General features: G+C 40.4%; 1 protein-coding gene across 3 annotated transcripts in view; it reads right to left on the bottom strand.

The window, feature by feature from the left end:
- The window catches only part of ap1b1 (adaptor related protein complex 1 subunit beta 1), a 28146-nt gene that overhangs the window by 1676 nt on the left and 1966 nt on the right, over positions 1 to 24504 (bottom strand). For all 3 annotated transcript variants that reach the window (XM_080037559.1, XM_080037560.1, XM_080037558.1), the window contains exons 3-21: positions 22904 to 23009; positions 22673 to 22808; positions 22137 to 22382; positions 21697 to 21887; positions 21358 to 21579; positions 21084 to 21204; positions 20856 to 20951; positions 20198 to 20313; positions 18952 to 19117; positions 15396 to 15494; positions 14506 to 14765; positions 12575 to 12779; positions 11456 to 11485; positions 11222 to 11359; positions 10981 to 11126; positions 10760 to 10889; positions 7250 to 7334; positions 6717 to 6803; positions 5971 to 6125 (exon numbers count right to left, since the gene is read on the bottom strand). In XM_080037559.1, coding sequence (XP_079893685.1) covers positions 5971 to 6125; positions 6717 to 6803; positions 7250 to 7334; positions 10760 to 10889; positions 10981 to 11126; positions 11222 to 11359; positions 11456 to 11485; positions 12575 to 12779; positions 14506 to 14765; positions 15396 to 15494; positions 18952 to 19117; positions 20198 to 20313; positions 20856 to 20951; positions 21084 to 21204; positions 21358 to 21579; positions 21697 to 21887; positions 22137 to 22382; positions 22673 to 22808; positions 22904 to 23009 — 2735 coding nt within the window. The remainder of the gene's footprint in view (positions 1 to 5970; positions 6126 to 6716; positions 6804 to 7249; positions 7335 to 10759; positions 10890 to 10980; positions 11127 to 11221; positions 11360 to 11455; positions 11486 to 12574; positions 12780 to 14505; positions 14766 to 15395; positions 15495 to 18951; positions 19118 to 20197; positions 20314 to 20855; positions 20952 to 21083; positions 21205 to 21357; positions 21580 to 21696; positions 21888 to 22136; positions 22383 to 22672; positions 22809 to 22903; positions 23010 to 24504) is intronic.

Raw genomic sequence — 24504 nt, 5'->3', positions numbered from 1 at the left:
GTATCAACTTTATTTTTTGACCCAAATATTTAATATCAAAGGCACAACTCCCCCAAAAAATAAAGGTATTTTGGAGCTTAGAAAAAAGCTGATGAAATGATGAAAAGTTTTGCTGTCAAAGCATCCATCAGGCAAACTTGAGACATGAGATTGTGGTGATAAATGAGACCACGGTTACCTCCTCAGACCCAGAAACCTTTATTACATACATGTCTTTGTGATGTGGTGAAAGCCAAGAAAACAAAAAATATTTCTCTAGCTCAGACAAAATGAAAAACACACACACACCTTTATCACTGTCATTTTCCCAGAATTGCATTTGATCCACTGGGAAATACTTGCAAAATTGTAAGGGGTAACTGTGTACGTTTTCTACGGATAGAAGACCCTCAGCGACTGGCTTTGAAACAACGCAGAATGATTAGAGACTCAATCCAAAGAATGCTGTGTACAGGGAATAACATGCAGAGTTATTTACGTTTCAGTTTGAGGGTTTTCCCTTTTTTTATTTCTTCATATCTTAAAAGTATTTCGGGAACCTCATGTCCTTTATTTGAGAGCTTACAAGGAGATGAAGATTTATGGCAAAGTTGTCCAGTCCGACTTTAGCCAAAGACCAAAATCCAATAACAGCATTCTCTAAAAAACACCCTGGTTACCAGGATTTCCCATTTCTCCAATAGCGTTTATTTTGTTATTTTTCGTGGTTCATAGCTCACGACAAGTAAAACGTACTGCTTGCAGACATGTTTGTTTTTAAGAACTCAAATGTCTGTTGTTTTGTACAGCAGTTCTTGAAATGGGATCTAATGAACTTGAACTTCCAGTGTAACACTAATGTTTTTCTCATTTGAGATTGGCACCATTATCATAATTAATAGATTCCAAGATCAATGGATGGAGTGCACTATAGTGTTTGCCAGAGAGCTGCAGCTGGACAAAGCAGTAATACTGCATGGCTCCTGAAGGGTTGCCTTTGTGCACCCGGGGCTCTTTACCAATGCATGCTGCTGCTGGCCACATTTAGTCAGCTGCTCGACTGTCAGCATGGGGTCGGAGATGTGAGGCAATGCGGATGCTGTTGCTACTGTGTTGAATCTGCTAATAGGCAAGAAACTGCAGCATTTATCTGTTCAGCTTAAGGTGATAAGTATTAAACTAAGTGTTATGAACTGAGAGAAGGAATGTGTTTCTTTTCACATGTGTTGTCATCCCAGGATAATGAATTGAATTGTTTTGGTTTGTAAATTGGTAAAATCATGTTTTGTTCCTCAATCATTCCTTATCAGAATGAGACATTTCATTTTTAAAAATTACAGGAAAACAAAAACTTTTCTGAAAAATCAATTGATTAACTTTTATGGAAAGAATAACCGGATAGGTATTTCTGTTTTAAGGTAATCCAGATAATTTAATAGCTGAAAAATAAAAGATTCTTCATCCAATTCTTGCAAAAATCAAAGAAATACACAAAAGGTGTAATTCTGACAAATGAAAGCAACAGGTATAATGGTCTAATGAAATCTAAACATACACGAAGGAAAAGTACAGTAGTAACACTAATCTTGTGTTGAGTGATAGAAAACGTGGGTGTGTGTGTGTAAGGCCGCACTTTGGTGTCCATTTCTTGTAACTTGTCTTCCCAAAAACCCTCAAAATTAGCAGCTCTAGAGTCAGGCAAAGAAACATAGCCAACATCACTGGTCACATGGGGACAAGAAATGACAAATGAGAACACAATGTTTTATGTCAAAATTCCCCATTTCCCCACTAAAAACTATTAAATATTCAGTACATGAGCCCCAAAGGGAGCCAGTCAAATAAAAGGTGACAATTTTTAGATGTGGAAACTTTAAGTGGCTTAAATTGACATTTTTATGTGTCAAATGACAAAGTGAGCTGCCGCTCCCTTCTGCTTTATGTTGCTTTATACAGACCTGCAAACTCATAGGAGGGGAAAAAGGTGACAAACACCCGTCCCTTCTAGGGGGGTCGGGTGTTTTTCGCTGTCCAAACGATTGGCTATTGTTAAATATCATTCACACAACCAGAGTTCTCCACTATTGCCTCCAATGTCCAGCTGGGTGAAAATAATAGCCAGCTGAGATCCTGACCCTCCTAGGGGGGTCCGGGGGTATGCCCCCCCCGGGAGATTTTTTTTAAACTTTTTAAAGTGAAATGCATGAATCTGGTGCACTTTGAGAGGGAAATTAAGAGGCTAAATCTGAGGAATTTTGTGTGAACAAATAATTTGGAGACACTGGGTCGGATGAATTAGAAGCTTCTTGGATTTTCCATTAAAATGTTCATTTAAAATAAAATATTATGCAGGGTCCTCTGGGTTGGGCTTGGTGCTCTTTTTCTTTTATGGGACATATTTCTCTGTAATATAATGAATACATTTAAATGCAGTGAGAGGAATGAAGCAGAAGAACTCTGTTGTCCAGCTATCTTTTTTCCCACAGACGAGGCTGAAATAGGTTATACAGTGCATGGGCATCTGAGCCCCATTTCCAAATGTTTTTAAATAAACTCAATACACACTGGACGTGAACGTGACGTGATCAGTTAAACTTGGATTACCTCCCAGATGAACTGATTAAATTATTGGGCTATTAACTAGGCTATCTAGATCAAAACATTGTATTCATTTTTTTGTATGATATAATGATATGATGTTAATATCAAACACACAAACTAAAAAATAAAAATAAATTGGGGGGGGGGGGTGGCCTGTCGGTCGGCTCTGATTGTGAGCGCACTGCAGACACTTCATTTCTGCAATGTGCGCTCATTAAACTGTCAGCTTCACTTAAGAGTCCTGTGTGGGTCAACAGTGCAGTGCAAACTATGCAGCATAAAGTTATAACATTCGTCTACGACCGTGATGTTAAATCACCTTCACACAAAGTCTCCGCCCCAGCAAAGCAGCGAGTCGATCGCTGTGACGGTGAAAATCACCGGGACCCGGGAGACCCAGTGAGCGAGTGAGACGCCGCTCAGAAAAAACTCTGTGGTTTGATGGATGAAATCAGTCGGGGATATCCTGCCCGTTAACTTTGTCTACGGGAACGGCTTCCGCGATCTTTTTCTGTCTCGAGTCTAACAGAGAGCCATGTCGGCAAACTGACAGCGCGACTAAATAAAGGGACTGTACAGTGAGCTGCGTCCCTCCGTATAGTTTCTGTTTCAGTAGGCTGTTACATTAACCTCTGAAGCATTGACAGTGTTTAATCAAAGCCTCTAATTTTTTATTATCAAAAGGGCTTTGATTGAGACTTTTAGCCAATTCTAAAGTCTGAACACACAGCGGCAGCAGTGATGCTTTACTGTGCCCGATCTTAACGCTGATTGGACAATACTCATGACGTCTACCAAAGATGTTTTATTGCCAAGATAACGATATTCCGTTGTCTCACACTACGGTAACTCGCCCACACAGTCCAGTCTGGGAAGCGCTGGCTGACTTCTCTGGCAGCTGCCGCTACCCCCCCCCCCCTCCCAAAAACAAAAACTCTTCGGATCTATACGATTCACGTGGGTCATATATTTTGATTCTAAACGGCGATTTTCGCCGAAAAGCGACGAGTTTGCAGGTATGTTTATAGCACCTATCATCTTATTGTTAAGCTGTCTCACTGGAACTTCACAGTTTTTGCTCACTCTCACCGCTCTCCTTTAATCTGTTTCAGTCATAGCAGCAACTGTTTTCAGCTAGACAAGCACTTAAAACACACTCTACTCATTACCTTCTCAGCACCAAAGAGCTTATGAACATAGTGGAGCATTTAGCAGATAAAGATATTTCCCTTTAAAAGTAGGCAAGGGGATTGAATATTGGACACACAACATTTAAATATTTATTCAAATAGTTATAATATGTCAGTGTTGTGAAGATAACTTCTTTTAAAGACCTCCCACGAGCTGTCACACTACATTCCAAAATCATTTAATTTTCCAACTCCTACGACTTCCTCTGTTTTCGTTTTGCATTGTACTGTGGGGTAATAGAGTCCATTAACACTACATACTGTTATCAAACCCAGCTAGAATTGGTATGGAGAGTGTATTTGGGACACAGCTATAAGTAGTAAGGCATCATAGGGGAGCTGAAAGCAATCAAATTTGGAGACATCAGAAAAACCTTAAACCAGCATGGGTCAGCAGCAGCATAAATCAAACATGCAACCGTACGTCTCGACTCATGGCGATTAAATATATAAATGTCTCGTCTACAGAAGCACAATAAAAAAAAGTGGCGGCATGGCTTTACTTCTTCGGGTTATACAAATAGCAGCAAAAGGCTTTAGGCTTGGCTTTAATGTGACGTGCCGAGAGAGTGCAAAGACCATGCAGCAGCCAGCAACTCGGAAAGACGAGAATCAAAGGGCACAACATACATGCACCACGGTTCACTTGAAAGTCTAGTCTTGTCTTCACTAAACCATTAATGATCCCTCTGCTCAAAGTAGGGGACTCTTTGCATCCCCACTGAGGAACAGTTTGAACATAAAAATGGACATGAAGTCAAAATGACAGAAAGAGAAGGGAAGGTGGACTAGATAATAAATAAATTATGAGGTTACACCACATATGGATGCACAGGGGAAATAAAAACAAAACAAGAGCGAGAAAATGAAAAATGCATCACCTACAGCAAAAGGAGAGGGCACACAACAAATGCTCTACGAATAATAATGAAGTCATACTTTCTTTACAGAATTAGCGATTGAAGTGAACTTTAACATTACGTCATATTTCTCTGTGCTATATCAGGTAAGGTGTTGGCGGATTTAAAATAAAAATTTTGAAGATTCAAGGGGACAGAAAAAACTTGAACCGTCTAGACAGGAGATAACAAAGGACAGTTAATACCACTTTTATAAATAAAAACATGCTCTGAAGGCAGACTGAGTGAAGACCGGGGAGGAGAGTCAAACCAAGGTCTTCGTTCTTGACTAGTCATGCAGTCATATCGCAGCCAAACACAATCCATCAAGAGTGTACGGCCGCTGACAGAGCAGAGACGCGCAATGCCGAAATACAGAGAACACAAACAAATAGTGCACAAGGGAAGGGATGTGTCCCAGACAGTAGCGCCACACTCCTTTAAACCAGTAAGCTCACTATTCATTACTGCACATAAATCTCCATCATGTCTCTGCTTGTTCAGATCAGCCACTGCTGTGTCATTTGTCTCTATCCATGACGTGCCCTGATGACAGTCTTCTGTTGACTGCATGTCAATTTAACTCAACAAGTTCAACACGTCAAAATGAGTGTTTTCAGTTATAATGGTGGCTTATGATTACAGCCTACAAAAATAGCTCCAGCTCCAGAAAATGCACTTCAAGAGATAGCATCAGCATGAAAAAGGTCCTGATAAGATTGTTAGCACAGATGAGAACCTCCTGTGAAAAAACTATCATTTTTTATTTCCTGCACCATGCCTTGCAATATTGTCTACACCTGTGACACTGAAGTGATCAACTTGTTGCCTTTCCTTTAAAAAATCAACAACTTTTTAAACAACTAGGGCTGATTCAATTGCGGTCTGTTAAAGCCTTTGAATTCAAAAATGCGTTTTGGCATTTAACATCGGAGATAAATCTTTTTATTCGTAATTTTATGATACAAAAATCATAAGCAAAATCATAAGCATCTCTTCAACAAAAATGTGTTCCTGGTTATGTGGCAGATACAATTATGTTTCGTATTAATACATGCAACTACATAAAATATCAGTGAGTAAACCCACAACTCCACTTAATCCTGACATTTGTTACATTAAATGTCCCAACATACTGTAGTAGAGTTTTTTTTTAAATTGCGTCCCTTAATAAAAAAACTAGGTTGTCACTGTATTGCACCAGCATTTTTTTTTAGTAGCGAACAGTTAATACAGCTGCACCCACACAACAGTGACTCAAAACTCATAAATACAGCTAATACAAATGGTGCAGTACTCACCGTGTAGTTTGGGTTTCCTGCCTGCACCCGCAGCTCAGCCAGCACCCAGATGCCATTGGTGAGTTTCATGGACTGATACAGCATGTCCTGACCCTCCACTGTCCGCTTAGCTACAGTATAGACGTTGCTACCCTGCAGTTTGTTGGAGGCCGCATCTGTTTAAGGAAACAAAATCAAACGTAAACACATTACAGGCAACCTTTTAATAGTGTTACCAAAATTATATTGTTCAGACTATCTGAACAAACTACAGCTAATTTTCAGTCTTGAGTTTCAACCGCTAAAAAGTCATTAAACATACCAGACCATGCAGGGGTTTTCCCCCCCGCTAACACCTTCTAAAATTTCACTCCGGGCTGTCTCTGCAGCAAACATACAGTCACTAATTCTGAATAATCTTTTCCCTCAGCCTCTGTCCTGTTGCTGCGCCACAGTAGGGTATGAACCCCTCTCTGTGTTCATAAGGAAGAACTGTAATCTGTGCAGGGAAATTACAATTAAGCTGTCATTAGGAATTCGTCTCCAGTTCAATTGCTCTCACGCGCGTCTGTAAAACTTCATTATCACACGTAAATAGGGAGCTGCAGCTGATGAGTTCTCACCAAATACAATTTGCCTCATTCCGAGGATGTGAAGATTGTCTGTGCTATTATGTCAAGCTATTTTCACATGTAAAGTAGAATGCAGGATATCTCTGTGCAGTATAGCGTTACTCGGGAAGTGCACCCTCTGTTCACCCTTCTCACCTGAGCTGAGATGGCAGTCTTTGATCTGAAACTGGGACTCGTTGTCATTAGGAATGTCTTTCCATGTGGCGAGGAACACCTGTCGCTCTGCGGATTGAAGAGACACAGTCATGGGAAGAGTCCAAAGACAAGGCAGGCACACAGTAAAATGAGTGAAAAATGCAGCAAAGTAAATGTACACACGACAAGACGAGAAAAAAAACAAAAAACAAGTGTGTCGGATGTTTGATTCCACACTAGATCCAACATTTCCTGCTGATGCTCTGGAGCTTTTGCTCACAGCTTCCTGGAGCAGTCATGTGGCTAGCACCATCAGAAGGCTCCACAGAGACAAATGCCAACACGTTTTCACAGAATAAATCAAACAGAAACACACACACACACACACAAAATGGAAAACAAAGGTCAGAGGAGTGGCCAGTCTCACACAAGCACACACACACAGCACGCATTTCTTCACACGCTTGTAATGTATCTGACGTCTGTGTGTGTGTGTGGTTGACGTCAGCAGCGTTTAGCAAAGAGACACTCACCCATCTTCCCGTCCTCTAAAAACAGCATGCTCATAGGGTACTGGCAGCTGAAGTAGAATACGTCAATGTTGTTCTTAACAGCCACCTGAGAGAGTGATTACATCCGAGGAGGGGGAGAGAGGAGGACGACAGGAGGAGAAATAAGAAGCAATATATTCATGATTACTTTTCAAGTGCCCCTTCAAGGACGGACACTGCTGGTTTATGTGTGCTGTTTACTGAACAAGAGGGCTACAGGCCTTTGGGAGGCTCACCGTCACAAACACAAAGGCAATACGTTACCTATCAATTATAGGACTGGACTGGCCTCCAAACGTTTTTTTTATCTCTAACTGATCATCTGGGGCTTTTACATCAACAAATTGTTCACTACACAAGTAAAATAGATAAAATAAAATAATTTCTACAGATGGCCTTCAGAAAGTATATAGCGAGATAAGAATAGCAGACAGTATATGGAGTTAATTTTCATAGAGTGTAGTCTTTTCATTTGAGCACATGATTTATTTATTTCACATTCAGATCAATCTTTCCCTTAAACTCTGCCATAGCAATCAAATAGCTCCTGCTTGCTCTCAAGATTTATTCTTATTCTGCTCAAAGTGTATGCTTGGGCTCAAATATATTGTTGCTTGCACATATTTTCTGGTTCAGCTTCATCTCTTCTCCTCACACGCAGACTGCGTCAATGCGCCCTTGAATCGTCTGCTCTGCTCTTGGATTTTGTGATAACCCCTGGTGCGATCGCTTTATTTCTGCGGAGGGTCCCGTACAGATGGTTACTTTTAAACCTGGTGAAGAGAACAACATCTTCTTCTTGACTCAGGAGGTCATTAGCAGATGGCTGGCCAACATGTTTACAACGTATGGCTAAAAAAAACAATATCACAAAAAAATTGTTCCAGTTATAGCACCATAAAAAAAAATTACATGAGGGCGGGAGTGAATGAACTGGGTTATAAAGTAACGGACCATATAAGATGTTGTAAAAAGCAAAGTGAAAACACACATTTTTAACTAAAAAACCAAGAGCAGAGCAGAAATCCAAGAGCAGACGATTCCAGAGCGCACAGAAGCAGTAGAGTGTGAGGAGAAGAGATAGAACCAGAAAATAACTCATTAACAGCAGAGAAAAATCAAATAACAAATTAAAGATTACACCCAAACAAAACTGACAAGTGATGGAAACTCAAAACACCTTACATCAGGGTCTATGTTTAAAAAAAGAAAAAAATTATTAATGAATTTGTAAGCCTAAGTTCCTCAGGCAGCACCGTTTATGGAGTCCATTATCCCTGGTGGCAAAAGTACGAGACACTTAACAAGTGAACAACTGTGGTATATGCAAGGCACCTGAAGTGTCAGGCGGCAACCAGCCAGTGATATTGATCAGGATGCTCAATGGATAAGTGCTGAAAGGCGAGCAGTGAGTTCGGCGAGAGGATAGCAGGAGGATGACTGGTGAATAATTAATTGGGGCGTCTTGTTCCTGGGTGCAATGCAGGACTGCCAGTACCATGGGGAGTCATATGCAAACTGCATACAACTTCATTATGTATGTTTTTCTACAAAATTATTTATTTTATGAAGTATTAAGACGACATCTGAAATATTGTGTGCTGTACTGAGTTTCTGTACTTGACTAGTGGCTCCCAAACTCTCCTTTACGCAAACATATATTTTTCTTATGCCCAATATTTTTTTGATTGGCCATATAGTAGAATTTCAAATTCACAATGAACTTTGAAATGATTGATCGATTGTCCACCTTAACTTTTAGAGGTAGAAGGGCTGTATCACAAGGCAGAAGCCATACTTATCACAAGACAGCTTTTAACAAAGTCATCTTGTAACTAAATGAAGATTACATTATCTGATTTAGCTCTGTAAGTGACAGCAATATACATTGATCTGCCACATTGTAGGAATACAATTAACCTTTACTCATTTCTTAACCAATGAGGAAGCCACATTCAGTATTTCAGGTATTTCACTAAAGTGTGCAGATTTATGATGGTGGGGTTTTATTGGCTGTGGTGGTATACACAAGTGTCAAGGAAATGTGCCACAAATCAGTGGTTAAGAGAGCGTTCAAAGTCATATTCTGCAACATTATCTTCCATCAAGACAAAAACAACACAGAAGGTCTGCAATGAAAATATCAAACTAAAGTACACATTAAAGCAGGGCCTAGAGGCAAGCGAGCCAAAAGGTTAGCAAACAAAGGAACCGTGTGACCACTAATGACCGCTCCTACCTCCATCATCCCCCTCAACACTCTTATCTTCACTTTCCAGCTGCACACAGCAACCGTCCACCATTCTACCCAGTTGAAAGACCCAGCCTGATCAAAAACCAGCAAGCCTCTGCCGCCCCTTTTTATTTTCAACTCATCACAATCGTTCTGAAGGCTGGTTTAATGTGTTAACTCTGTTCAGTCCCCACATGAGAATTCAATAGTATAGCTTAATGACAATTATTAATGCATTACATCCTCACTGTTGGAAAGTCACAACAATAACCCAAGAAATAAAGTAAGATCCATGAATATTTCTAGCAATATGCATTTAAATTTTAGTTCTAAAAACTTATATGAAGGGCTATATGAAGATACATTCATTTGTAATTTTACAGATTGAGCACATAATGTTTTTATTGTCAAATTTCGAACACAGTCATGTGTGCTAACTTATAAATTAATAACTTGAGGATCAAACGAGTACTTATCTACTTTTAGAACGCAACACATCTGTCTGCAGGATTAACGATGCACAGCAATAACACATACCAAACGCTTAATGCTTATTGTCAAACAGTCACCGTTACCATATAATATTTAGGAATTATTTTTTACAAGTTCAAAACACTTTTTCTTAACATAAATGTATTTAAATAGGCCGGTCACAATTTACTTGATTAAACTTTAGACAAACGGTGTTGGTTTGTAACGATAAATACATAAAAAGCATCGACTGTAGTAACAAACAATATAAGTAAGTCACCGTTGCAAATAAAAATGTCAGCAAATAAAATAAATAATAACATTTTAATAAATATCTAATTAACTCAAGAGAACGCTTCGGTTTAAGATCAGTCCGCTATTGATAACGAGCTTCGCTGGCAAAGATGTGACAGGTATCAGCAGCAGCTGCTGCTGCTATGCCAAAAAAAAATTGCACAGAATCTATCACTCACGCCCATCCCTACTAATAATGCATCTCAGGCAGAGTGCTGTATTTATATTCAAGGTCCTGGGCCCAGAAGGAAGCCACATAAGGACAGTTAACTTGAGGCATCAATTTCCTAATAAGTGTAGTGTTGAACAAATTCAAATATTCATAACATTGTGCTCCTAGACTGCACTCATCATCTGACTATCATCTTGTTGGCAAAGGCTAAATTAAAGGAACATTGAAGTAGAAGCAATTAAGGAGCAATCATGTTTAACCACAGCAAAAACGAGCGCAGTCACATACAATTCAGGGGAAACAAATATTGCGAGGATGTTACCTGCAGGTTAGTGAGAGGCTCCATCTTCATGACAGGTCCCACAGTACTGAGGGGAAGGCTCACTTCAATAGTCTGGTTGGGCCCAAGAGGAGTGAGAATCTGGAGCGGCCCAGCTGGAGCCAGACCAAAGCTACAGAGAAACACAGAGGGGTGGAAAAAGTATCAACAAATGTTAAAGAAAAGAACAAGTATCTTAGCACATCGCTTAGTCTTGGTCATACCTGTTTCTGTTAAACTGGATTGCAAAGTCAGTCATGATGCTCATAGCTTTATTATTGAGTGTCATATCCATTTGAATCACCCCACCACGGCGGGCAAAAGTGCCCATTATCTCCAGACCCTTGGCCTTCATGGCTGGAAGCCAGACCTGAAGAGAGACAAGATGGGTGATTTTATTATGGATTCCACTACTGCTGTTATCATCTCTACGACTACTACAAATCCCAGTTTATCAATACTCACTGTTTTAGGGGGGCTGTAGGCTCCCATAGGCATACCAACTCCACCTCCGAAATCAAACAGGTCATCCAGACCGCTGCTAACTGGGGCATTGAAAGAGGCCGGCATAGCAGCCGGAGGAGCACCAAAAGCAGCCCCCATCTGTGGGTCACAAAACAACATGTTACCCTCACACATTTAGTCTCGCCTCAAATTAAGGGATCAAAACCCAACAGAAACTGAGACAAAATGACTTACAGCAGGACTTCCTCCAAGGTCGCCGCCAAGCTGGGAAGAGGGAGAAGCACAGAAATAGCAAATTTTCAATTTGTGCACCACAAAGTAATATTCTGGAGGGTTTGAATAGGGTGGATGGAGGGGTCTGAGGGTCTAAGAAATGGTCTTTCCGAGATGAACAGCTATGGGGTTAAATCTATAACCAAGCAATCACAAGGAGAATACACTGGTAGAGGAGAATTTCTCCTTTTATACAAGTGACCTTTTATCGTCGAAATGTCCGACTGAGTGGCTATTGAAAACCAATAGGTTTTGTTCAAATGCTAGTCACTAAATGTGTCTACTGTGGCGGTGAAAAGGTTGAGGCTGCCGTGACCAGAAAAGGTGGTGGACAAAAATATAGTGATTCTACACAGGGACCAAACTAAACCTACTGTGTATATTACAGAAACCATAGAGGAGATTTACTAAAATCTCATCAGATGTAATATAAAGGGAAAACACGCAGATGTGCTACGATTCTGGGAGGGCTATTCACAGGACACATTGGTACAACAGGGGGGCTCTAGGCTGTTGCTGGCCTTTACTGGTCTAGTGCGGTCCCCTGGACCAACCTCAGTGGGGCTGTAATCTGGGGGCGATGGGGACTGAAGAGGGAGCTGAGGTGATTGAGGAGTGTCCGTCCGCAGGGGAATGGGCGGCTGATTGAAACATGAAGCACATTGCACAGCCCAGAGATAAGAAAATAGATGGACTGGTGGATTGAACAGCATGCTTACTGTAGATAACAGAACATATGAAGAATGGAAATGACAGACTGATGCATGGGAACTACAGTAAAACAGCAGTCATTTAATGAACCCTCTGAAATGGCCTGACATGGTTTATAAATGCTGTGCCCTCTTCCCTCCGTGTAGTTACCGGCTCAGACTCATCCCCCATCTGCAGGTGCAGCATTGAACAAAAGGAAAGAAAACACACAGGGGTCAAAAGAAGAAAAAAAACACCAAAAGATAAGAAAAGATACTGTCACTAGGTCTTGTTGACATTAAGCCTGAAAACAAACAACTGAGATGTGTTAGACCAGCCTCTCAGAACCTGACAGCTTCACTCAAACAGCAGTGGTTGTAGAAGACCTACCAGGCTATCCAGACCTCCTCCTAGAAGGTCCATAGCCCCCATCTGCATGCCAGAGGCGGGGACTGGTGGTGGTCCAGTGGTGGTAGGTGTCAGGTCCAGATTTAGCAGATCTCCCAGAAGGTCTCCCTGGGATGGAATGACAGCTGGAGGCGCCTCAGAAACTCCAGTCGCAGAACCGGTGTCTGGACTGTCAACACTCTCCCCACTGGTAAAATAACACAAGTATAAAAAAAATAAAAAAAATAAATTTGATGACATTTATCTATAATGTATCTATAAAGCAAGAAACGTCTTTTAGTCAGATCGGCCTGAGCTTCCGGATATTGCTTGTGCAAGGCACGAAGGTGTGCATCCTTAATTTTGAAGTTTTTTGGACCAAATATGTAGAAGGTATAATATTTATATCATTCTGGCTGCAAATACGTGCACACACTGAAGGCCACAGTGAGAACGGGCATGAAGTAATCCATGAGTAAAACCCGTCTCCCTCTGATTTCATTGGCAGCTACGGCAAAAACTTACATTGACTAGCGGGACACGGCAGGCACAGCCAGTTGTTACTTCCTCATTGATGAAACCTCAAGTCAACAGTGACTGCCGGGATAACTTCACAGACAAAACGTTCTTAAACATTTCTACAGACATCACCAACACCTCAAACCTGTATAGTTAAACACTACCGCGACATTGATGCTAATTTCAGTTAGCATGTCTACCACACTGTGGGTCTCACAGCTGACTGCTATTGACACGTTAACATTATTTGAAAGTTATCCAAACTCTGTCTTACATTTTAAACTTCTTCTGTAGCTGGCAAATACACATAATCCAAGTGTCAAGGCGGAAGCCGTCTCAAACTCGAACATATCCACAGCCATCTCTGTTTACTATCACGGCTTCAGCGGCGCACTGTCGTCATTCGGTTACATCCGGCCCAGAGCACCATACATAGGGCTCTAGCCCGCCCATATCAGAAAGAACGATTTGATTGGTAGCTCAGGATTTCTTGACATATTAAATGAGCTTCAATGGAGAGTGTCCAGACTAACAGGCGCAGCAAATTTCATTTGCCAGCGCCTAGCGGCAGGTCTGGATTTTCAGGCTACTGCTTTGCAGTAATATTGCCAAATGGTGAAAATACAGTGGTGGTAGGCAATGCATTAAAGAAGGTAAAGCTCCTGAAAAGCCTCAATATGATACAATATCACTGTGACCTCACAATATGTAAAGTTGAAGTAACATTTGACCTCCAGAATCTAATCAGCTCACCCTCATGTCTTAGTGTAAAATGCTAAAGTGTTAAATTAAAAAAAGAATCCTTCAATGCATTCTTAATTATTGTTCTCACAAGATTTGAGTCCACAGTGATTTTGACCTCCAAAATGTTATCACTGTATTCTTGGGTCAAAGCAAACTTGTGCCAAATTGTTCAAAAAGCATACTTGAGATATTGCGCTCGCAATACGCCAGGTCACAGTGACCTTGACCTACAAAATCTAATCAGTTTATTTTTGAGTCAGATTGTACATTTGTGCAAAGTTTAAAGAAAATCTCTTATAGCGTTTTTGCGATAATGCGCTCACAAGAATGGCTCGACGGACAACCCGAAACATAATGTCCACAGCCTTCAGCTATCGCCCGCAGGGAGGCATGACTAGATGTCGCTGGTGATCTTCAAATACAATGTATACCTAATAGCTGTTATACCTGCTGGTATAACAGCATCTACCCCACTGAGAACAATGACAGTGGATATGATGGGATCAATTTAAAAGGCAGGAGGGAACAAAGAAGAACAGCTGCACAGCTTGACACCGTTACTCAGCAGTTATGAAGGAAACATTGTAACAGAGTCAATAAAGCTAGGTCCGCTTAAGTAAAACAAAGCCCTTTGCCTGCAGTGTTTAAAAAAACAAAAGTGCATGACTCACGATCCAGCACTGCCAGGGAGTCTCTTGTGCTGAACGCCGCGGCTGCCCTCCACGAAGGCACTGGGAGGCTTGTGGTAGACAGAGGCCAAAGTGCCAATGTGGCAGATGAGCTCCTCCAACAGTGTGGGCTCAATCAGATCCGTCTCCTCAGAGATCAGGGGCTTCTCAGCCAGAACCACCTCCTTGGCAGCCACAGGGTCTGTGGAGAGCAGCCGCCAGTAGATGTAACCGCGGTCCCTGAGGTCGGGGTTATCAGAGTCCTGCAGAAGGAGACGGAAGCATGAGGAGGAAGGATGGGTTTTTTATTCATGGAGCTTGTTTAATAAATACTTAATACCACTAGCCCCTCTTCTGTCCTGTCCCCAAAATGAAATATATGTCAGACGTCGTGGTGCTGGGATTTGGCTGATGTATGAGGCAGCCTCACCGTGGACATTTTTATCACTGTGGAAGAAGTTCTCAGGGTTTCTACTAAATCATATGAGCTTAAGAAAAAAAATCCCTAAATGTATTCATGCAGTACAATTTTAATTGCATGCATCAATGAATGAAACACAGTTAAGTTATGATTAAATATGTTCTCCCCGTTGCTGCTTCTTATCTGCCTAGCGTGTTGCTGCACACATGTGCAGAGTTACCAGTTGATTGCTGTGAATAAATCTATAGAAAGGTAACACGGTACAAAAGCCCTGTAATTGACATTGACTTAACTCTTAGTACTACATAACTCTTTGGGACCAGAAATAAAATAAAGAGTCAAGGAGGGAAGTCATGATAACATGTTCAGAGCTGGAGACAGCACGGTGACGATTCTCAAGCATAGTTTAATGTGTAATATAAAAGGCATCATAAAATGTGTGTGTCGAACTCAGTGTATTTATTTTCTTCACCTGAGTGGCTAGGCTCAACACCTGCTGCACCAGCTCCTGGGTCTCTGTGGGCTTCTTCAGGAACAACTTGACAATTGCCGTCAGAAGCTGCAGCTGCACCTAGAGGACACAGTGAACAGAGACACAACATGTAACAGCTGCTCACATACACTGTGTGCAAAATTTTTAGGCAAGTTGTATTTTTGAGGATTAATTTCATTATTGAACAACTACAGTGCTCTCGGTCAATCCAAAATGTTAAAGAACCTAAACCTGAATGTTTACGAAAGTAAAAGTGAGGTTTTGTCTTTCTTGTGAGAATATATATATATGTTTTGCTATTATTAGGCAACTATTAGTATGCAGAATCATTCTGCAGTGTTTCCCCTACCATTATACAGGCCTGGCGGCCCCCCGCCAGGCCAACAGCAGCCTGACTTAAAAAATTAGCAACAGCAGCCTGACTTAAAAAATAAATAAATATATATATATATATATATATATATATATATATATATATATATATATATATATATTTATTTATTTTTTATATATATATATATATATATATATATATATATATATATATATATATATATATATATATATATATATATATATATATATATATATATATATATATATATATATATATATATATATATATATATATATATATATATATATATATATATATATATATATATATATATATATATATATATGCCACCCCTTGTTTCTAGAAAACCGTGGAAGAAATTGGAAATGTGACCACATATTTAAGAAGAGCCATCCATTTGACTCATTCTGTAAAGAAGGGAGACACAAGGAATAAGATATAAGCACATTTAAGCTCAAAAAACTGTGTTTTGCCTTTCAAAGTAAAATTTCCATGATCAAGGTTTTTTTTATTATTGTGTCTGAACAATTATAGACAAGTTTGAAAACATTTGACACATGTTTTAGTGCTTTGGTATGCTACATTTTGAGTCTATACAGTTAGCCCGATGTCAGCCCTAAATTGCTGCATCATGCTTATTATCCAAATTTCTGGGATTGGGGTGATTTGTGCCAAAGGGCCTGGGTGAGTTATAAGTAAGTAAGTAAGTAAGTAAGTAAGTAAGTAAGTAAGTAAAATGTATTTATAAAAGCACATTTATGACAGTTTGCACTGTCCAAAGTGCTGTACATTCAGTAGGTAAACAATGAAAGTAAAATAACAATAACCAAAATAAAAGACGTAAAGCCCATACATCCACATAAACACAGATAGTAGTGCAGAGGTAAGATAGTTAATGGGGAGGAAACACCAGGGTGTACATATGGGTTTTGAGCCTTGATTTAAAAAGGCAGAAATGTAGGGGAATCACATTTGTCAGGTGGCAGTTGGTTCCACAAGCACGGAGCAACTCGTGCAAAGTACATTTCTGAGAGTTGTGCCAGTGGCATGGCTGTATACGCTGGTCACCAAAAGAAAGTGATTATCTACAGTAGCTTAGAAGCTCAATTCCACTTAACGACACCACTGATGAGAGTTCAGATGGCCAGAAAGATGATGATGGTGACTTTGTCATTGTGAGCTTTGCAGGTAAAACCATTAGATCTGCTAGGCCTTTTGTGTGTGTGTGTGTGTGTGTGTGTGTGTGTGTGTGTGTGTGTGTGTGTGTGTGTGTGTGTGTGTTCATGGCGGGCGCGATGCGCGTGTGCATTCGGTGCGCACTTGTTAAACACGGAAGCCAATGAGCAGGAGCATGACTAGCAAGCAAACGCTGAACTAGTGGCAAAAATAAAACCAGCGCCTGCTCTATGGAGAACTTAAGGACTCAGTAACAGGGACGTTGAACAGGAAAAAGTGCTGAGCAAAACTTAGAAAGTTAAAATCGCTACGTCGCCGTGGCAACACACCCAATCTGTATCAACAGCAGAGACAGCGCAGAAAAAAACGGCATGCACACGTTTCAGTAAGTTTACAGAAGTGCCACACTGCTACTGCCTTTGACATTCTCAGAAAAGCATTCATTTATCTTAGTGTTTATTGTTTTTTTATTGAAATCCACGTGTTTTTCTTCAATAGTTTACATGGCTTGTGTCTTCAAATTATTACAGAAAATAGTTATAGGCAGGACATATGACAGCTGTTTACAGAGCACAGAATTAATCAGATTTCACCTCTCAAAGTGCACCAGATTGATGCATTTAACTTTAAGAATGATAAGGTTTTCTTCTGCAGGGGCATGCCCCCAGAAGGTCCATTCTCACCCAGCAGGATCTAAAAATCCTGTGAGAAACACCACATGTACAAATGTACTGAATGTGAAAGCATAACCCTATGCCCTCATTTTTAACGGGCTGTCAAAAGAGGCTCATCCCAAATGTGGTTAGTTTTGGTCAATTTCTTCTAGAAATTTGGTAAGCACGTGGCGCGCATACTCTTTATCAGCTCTTACCACCGGGCCTAAAAAAAGAATTCTAGGGGAAACACTGTTCTGCAACTAAATAAAAAAACTAAATTTTTCCCATCTCACTTGTTTATTTTCATCTGTTAAAGTGAGAATAATAAAACAACTCAATTTACAAATAAAAATTTCCGACATGTCAAAAAAAAGCCTTCCATTCATGGAGTCTGTCAGTTTCTTGATCTGTTGACGATCAACTTTTTGTGCAGCAGCAACCACAGCCTCCTAGACACTGTTCCAAGAGGTGTACTGCTTTCCTTCACTGTAAATATCCCGTTTAAGCAGGTCCCACAGGTTCTCAATAGGGTTTAAGTCAGGTGAGGAAGGGGGTCATGCCATTCTTTTTTTCATCCTTAAGGCCTTTACTGGCTAGCCATGCAATTGAGTACTTTGATGCATGTGATGGAGCATTGTCCTGCATAGAAATCATGGTCTTCTTGAAAGATGCAGACTTTTTCCTGTACCACTGCTTGAAGAAAGTATCTTCTAGAATATATTATAATATTATAATATAATGAATTAGGTTTTTCTTCCCTCTGTCTTCCCTTGGCCCAGCTGTCCTGTTAATCCTATCCCTTACTGTGATGTCACAGTAAGGAAAATGTAGGGTTAGACAGTGAGACCATAAAACACTCTCTGCCTTTTCTCAGGCTAGGATGAACCAATTTAAAAAATGTTTGCACATTTATACTAAATAGGATCTCAGAATTCAATACACCTTCATATTCCCACCGGTGAAGTAGGTCTTTAATATAATCAAAAAGCCTATACAAGGCAATAATGTGGGACTCAATCAAAAGCAGGTAAAGCCCGGTGTAATCCCTCAACAAACGGTGGCAGATCACAAGACCCATCCCTTTAACAAAAATAATTTACCAAACTTCTTTCATTTCTCAGCAGACGTTGGCAGTTAAATGAGACCAGTTCTCTGTAGAACTTTTGTGTTTGTGTACAGCACGTTATATCCAGTTTCAATGCTTTGCAGAAATTAACCATTGGCTTTCATTATCTCAAACTACAGAAACCAAACTGCCAGCACTAACAGCTGGTGACACTACCCTTTAAAATGGATGTCACTTTTTTTAAATGAACAACATCCCAGCACTCTCCTTAAAACCCACCTGAGTGCTTTCATCGTGGAAACCCTCCAAAAAGCTCTCCAGCAGCTCATCAGCGTTGTCAATGCGCTCTGCATACTCGCCAACAATCCAGATCATGGCGGCACGCGCCTCGGGCTCATCCAGGGAGTCCAGGTTTTCGCAGAGAGTGGCAATCACACTCTCATACCTGGAAAATTTTACACATAAATGTTACAAAAATACTAGGAGAAACAAAAAAAATTAACGATCACAATCTGCAAATGACTCATTTTAGTGCCCTAAACTATGCATGCCCACCTGGGGCAGAAACACAAACATCAAACAAGCAGACAGATAATAATCCACTGCATGTGACCGGGTTTAAAACATGGTTGCAAACAACTTCCTGCAGTCACACCCAGCAGACACAGAGCCACATTAGCATTGCTTTGGAGTGGTGTGTTCTGGCAGCATGACAAAATGGGAATCCAATATTCACTGAACTTTTAGCTTGAAGTTGTTTGCTGCAGTGGTTGTGGTATTTCTAATCTGCATATATAATGCTTAATAAAAACTAATTCCATCAACCGAACGATTTTAATAAAAGATATGCCAGGGCAGAAAGATGAAGTTGATGTCTAATTAATAGAAAAGGCAGAGGTTTGCGTGGTGGGTGGTGACTCATACAGCTAAAGGACTGAGCCATGCTAAGCTGCTCCCTTGGAGACCAATGGTGATGTGTGTGGGAGAGTTTTCTGTGTGGAACATGAATGCACTCCGTTGGATCACGAGCAAAAAACCCACGCTAGCCAAATCTGCCTGACATTTGACACGGTGCACTCAGGGTGTTAAGCACTCTCCATTCCTAAAACTCTCTGTATTACCAAGGCTGGGTTTCTTGCCTGAAAGCTCTTTTGCATTCCTTCTTGCATAAATGTTAACCTAAAGCACTTTTTGTCTGAGCCCTCACGTTGCCCATTGAAGGACCGTTGATAGTTGAAACTGTCAAGAGTGTCGGCTTGCTTATAACCGTATGTGTGACAATGCAAAGCATATCATGAGTTCTACGAAATCATACACACAAGTAGCTGTGCCAAGTCAAGCTTTGATTAAGATGTTAAGTGATAAATGTTTATATTGGCCGTTAAGCAGCTCACAGCAAAATCCGTCTTTCCTGGTTCTTAATTCTGATCAGTGTAATATACATAAAGTACAGCACACACTGAATATTCTGCAGGCTGTATTTTGGATTTCCAAATCAACACCACATGTGAAAGAAGGAACCTACTTGTTGGGGTACTTGCGGAAGATATCCTTGATGACCACGATGGCCTCCTGCACCACATAGTTGACCTTGGTTTGGATGAGGTCTAGCAGTGTGCTGACGCAGCGCTCCGCTGATTGCTAATTAATGGAGAGTGGAAAAAAGTCAGGATAAGCCCGATTAGTACAGAAAATATGCAAATGAAATGTGTGCATGCATTATCTTTTATTTATTTATCGTTTTCAGCTGTGGGTTATCTTTTTAATTTTTTACTTCAGTTAAAATAAAAAGCTTGGAGGTTTAAAATATAAAGAAATAAAATCGTATATCTAAATTATTATAAATGAATTTGAGGCTTAAATAGTATTGTGTTTTTTTTAAGTATTTCCTATGGGTATTATGTGGGGAAAATATAAGGATGTACCGTTTACTATGACGTTTCTAAAAAGAGGAATCTAAACATTTGTTTCAGTATTCTTCTTTTATTTTGTCTTGACAGAGCTACCATGGAATCATAATCAAAACACTGCAACAGTTTCTGACTGTTGTGATCTGATGGAGTTCAAGTTCCAGTAAATATAATCAGACATATAGACTTTAGCTTTATCATCAAACTAAATAGATGATAAGAGGATTTGACAAACAAAGCGTCTGGTGAGAGAATGACATCATGTCCACTCACCTCTACTTTGATAGCACAGCGGCCAATGGCTCTGACCGCTTTACGCACAAAGTCCACATCCACCTCGGTGGCGTACTCCTTCAGCTCAGCCAGGACCTATAGCGAGGCATAAGAGCATTAGTGTCACTCAGACACTATCAGACCTGTCTGTGCTATCTTAGAAGCACTACCAAGATAGTGGCTCTATTCCGCTTCACATGATGCATTATAGCCGTGGGGTGTCGTTACCTGAGCGATGTTGGCTTGAGACGCTAGGCGAATCATAATGTCCAGCTTCTCCAGTTTGACATAGATTGGGTCGTTGTACTTTACAAAGAAAACCTTCATCTCGTGTTTCAGGATCTCTGGTCTAAAAAGGGACATCAATATTTCTTGTAAGTTGTGGCAATTGCTTCAGACTGTCACTCGAAAGTAATGCTACATGCCACAGTAAAAGTCACTTTTATTAGGGCCCGCTATTGCCAAACTATAAAGAACAGTAACGACGTCTTCCCAAATTTACCGTCTTTGTACGATGAGGTTGATGTTTCTGAGGGCCACATATTGCAACTCAGGCTCGGCAGAGAGGAGCGTGACCAGTGGAGGTGCCAGCTTCTTTAGCAGGGTGCCATAGTAGTCCAAGTCTTTGGGCAGCATCTCCATGAACTTCATTAAAACTTTAACAGCTGACAACACCACTGCAGAGTTGGCGTGCGAGAGCCGTGGAGTCACACGCTCGCAGATGCTGGCAAACATTGACGATATTGTGAGGAAAAATAGCAGGAAAGTAAAATCAACACATCATTGGAACGTATGCTAACTGATGTGTGATGTTAATGAGGCCAGTGCTTTTTATTTTTACCTTTGGGACTCACGGTCATCGCGAGGTGTGTAATTGGCCAGGCAGTCAAGAATGAATATCTGTCCCCACTCGGTACACTCATTTAAAGCAGTCAGCAACTTGTTGATGGTCTGAGGGTTCAGGTCCAGTAGATTACTGTTGGGGTGAGACTCTGCTATCTCAGATAGTGCTGCCACTGCATTTGCTACAACCTAAAGATGAAGAAAAGAATACAGATAAATGCTGACAGAAAGATCAAAGCCACCAGCAACACTATGCTGTAAAAGAGAAGTCAATATACTAGTTGTACAATTCTGGCAAAAATTGTAATACTTGTATAAACAGCACATGGCTTATCAAAAGGAGAGCAGACAAGCGGCTTGTAGCCAACTGTGTCAGCCCAAGTAAGTAATGTAGCTGGCTCAATGGCAAGCTAATGGGCTACATGAAGGAAGTCGTACCATGGGGTTGGAGTCAGAGATGAGGTCCTTAAGGGTGTCCAGGAAGCCTTGGTCCTCCACCAACTGAGAGTTGATATCATGCAGCTTTGCTACACACACAGCGGCCGTCTTCCTCACGTATGGGTCCTCGTCCTTCAGACATTTCCTAAGCGGTTCGCAGAGGTACTCGGTGATCTTGTCCACACGGATGCAGCCCATTGTGCGAACAGCAAGGGCCCGGATGAGAGGGTTAGGGTCTTCACAGTCCTAGATGAGCAGTTAAGAGAGTTCATACGTTTTTCCCACAAATTCTGATTTATTTTGAAATCATACTACTTTATCAAGAGACTTTATAAATGCTCTAACCACTAAACCAGGAGTGCCCCCCTAAGATTTATTTTATTTCTAAAATGTTTTTTTGCAAAACAAGTATAGCAAGAACTCAAGGACACATACAATTGTACAGTAATGTACAAAGTATTACACTTGAATGATGAATTATGAATGGATAATTTAATACAGTTTTCACATATTTCTGACATGTGACTGAGATGTACCTTTACAAAGGTGTTAACAGCCATGATAGCCATGTCTGGCTGACTCTTGGCATAGTTCATCAGGTAGAGGTAGACCAGCTTTTTAAGCTCCAGGTTGTCCGTCTGCATGCAGTTCACAACATCTGGGAAAAGAGCGCTGGAGGAGGGATAGGAACAGGGTGTTATTTGACAACGACTCAAAATAGAAGCTGATGTGTCACAGCCCATTAACACTGTATGGATTTGTCTGACCTGACATCCTTGCCGACTGTCATAGAGGCGATGACCTTCTTCACAGCCTCCTTCTTCTTTTCCTTCTTATCACTGTTCAGCTCTGCCTTGAGCTCAAAGATCTCCCCTGTACACACAAGAGACAAAAGGGAGTCATACACCATGGAATATATTTGTGATTTAGGGGGTTCTAAGGAGTACTGTGAAGCTTTGCCCTAGTGGAAGTGGAACACTGACTACATGTTTTCTTCCTTTTACATAAAGCTTCTCTCATACATAAAGAAAAAGGTCATCAACATCCACAGCAGTTTCTGCTGTGGATGTTGCTGCACCCTTTAAACCTTCGACTGGTCCAGTAATAGGAAGCTGTTATCATAAACATGCAGCAGGATGCACTTGCCTGGCATTATCAGAAGCTGCACAGCGCCAGACTCAAATAACATGTGCACAAGTCATGCTACCTGACAGTTTTATGAGCATGGTGGGGTGACAATTCAATACGAGTTTTTATCATTTGTATATCAACAACAAAACATGGTATTGAGGTTCTTTAGTTCCATGTTAAGTTTTATCTTGAAGGGCAAATTGACATTAAAAAGTGAGTTCGACAGTGAGTCATTGGCTCAAAAGCCTCTCCAACTGTTTAGCTTTAGAAAAATTGACATATGCCTCCAAGGGGAAAATGAAAATGTTCTTTAAAGTGTGGGGACAATTTATGGGATTTCTTGAGAGCCACCAAGCAAGGGGTTTACTTGATATTTAGATTTAGATATTTGCCATTTCTGATGCCAGTGCAATATTCCGGAACATTACTTATGTATAGAAAATGCAGGTTGTAATTACTTATGTATCTTCTTTTCTTTTTAAGTATTATTATTTACTTGTGTTTTGTTTTTGATTTGTTTTATATGTGAATATTTGTATTTGTCTGTGTTGAAAAATTTGAAAAGTCAATAAATATATTTCTCAAAAAAAAAAAAAAAAAAGTGAGTTAATGCAGAGAAATGGCTCAGATTGAATAAACGATGTGTTTGGTAATGTAGGTATTGAGTGGGGCATTATGTCATTACGTGACCCTCTAATGAAGGACTGAAAAGAGAACTTTATTTAGTTTCAATTCAGTTCAGTGTCACTAAAAATAACTAAACAAATTAACCATAAAAACAGACACTTGTCAGTACACGGTCAATTTAGGACTTTATTTTGAGTCCATCTACGTACTTAAAAGTTTCCCCAGCGAATGTGAACCATTAATCGCACCCAATCTCCTTTCAGGATTTCAGCAACAGACTGCACAGAGCCACATCGGGCAGTAGACAGAAGAATGCAGATAATGAAAGAAACACGCTCTTATCCCTCAAGCCAAGTCCTGTGTGTGGGGAACACGCACAGGTCTGGGTTGTGTGAGAAGAGTCACACAAATAAAACAGGAGAGACAGCAGGACACTTAAGACTAATTCTCAATATGCCTTATCTGATTTACAATGACCATAGCTATGGTTGTGGCTGTGGTTTGGTTCAATTGTTTTCACGGCCTAATGCTGTCAGCTATTTGTAATATTTATATTTATATAAAAATGTATTTGACAACTCCAACTTTAACAGAATATGTATTCATGTCT

Source organism: Ammodytes marinus (assembly GCF_949987685.1).
Source record: "Ammodytes marinus genome assembly, chromosome: 2".
NCBI classification, from domain to species: Eukaryota; Metazoa; Chordata; class Actinopteri; order Uranoscopiformes; family Ammodytidae; genus Ammodytes; species Ammodytes marinus.
This window is presented reverse-complemented; position numbering and strand designations above follow the sequence as displayed.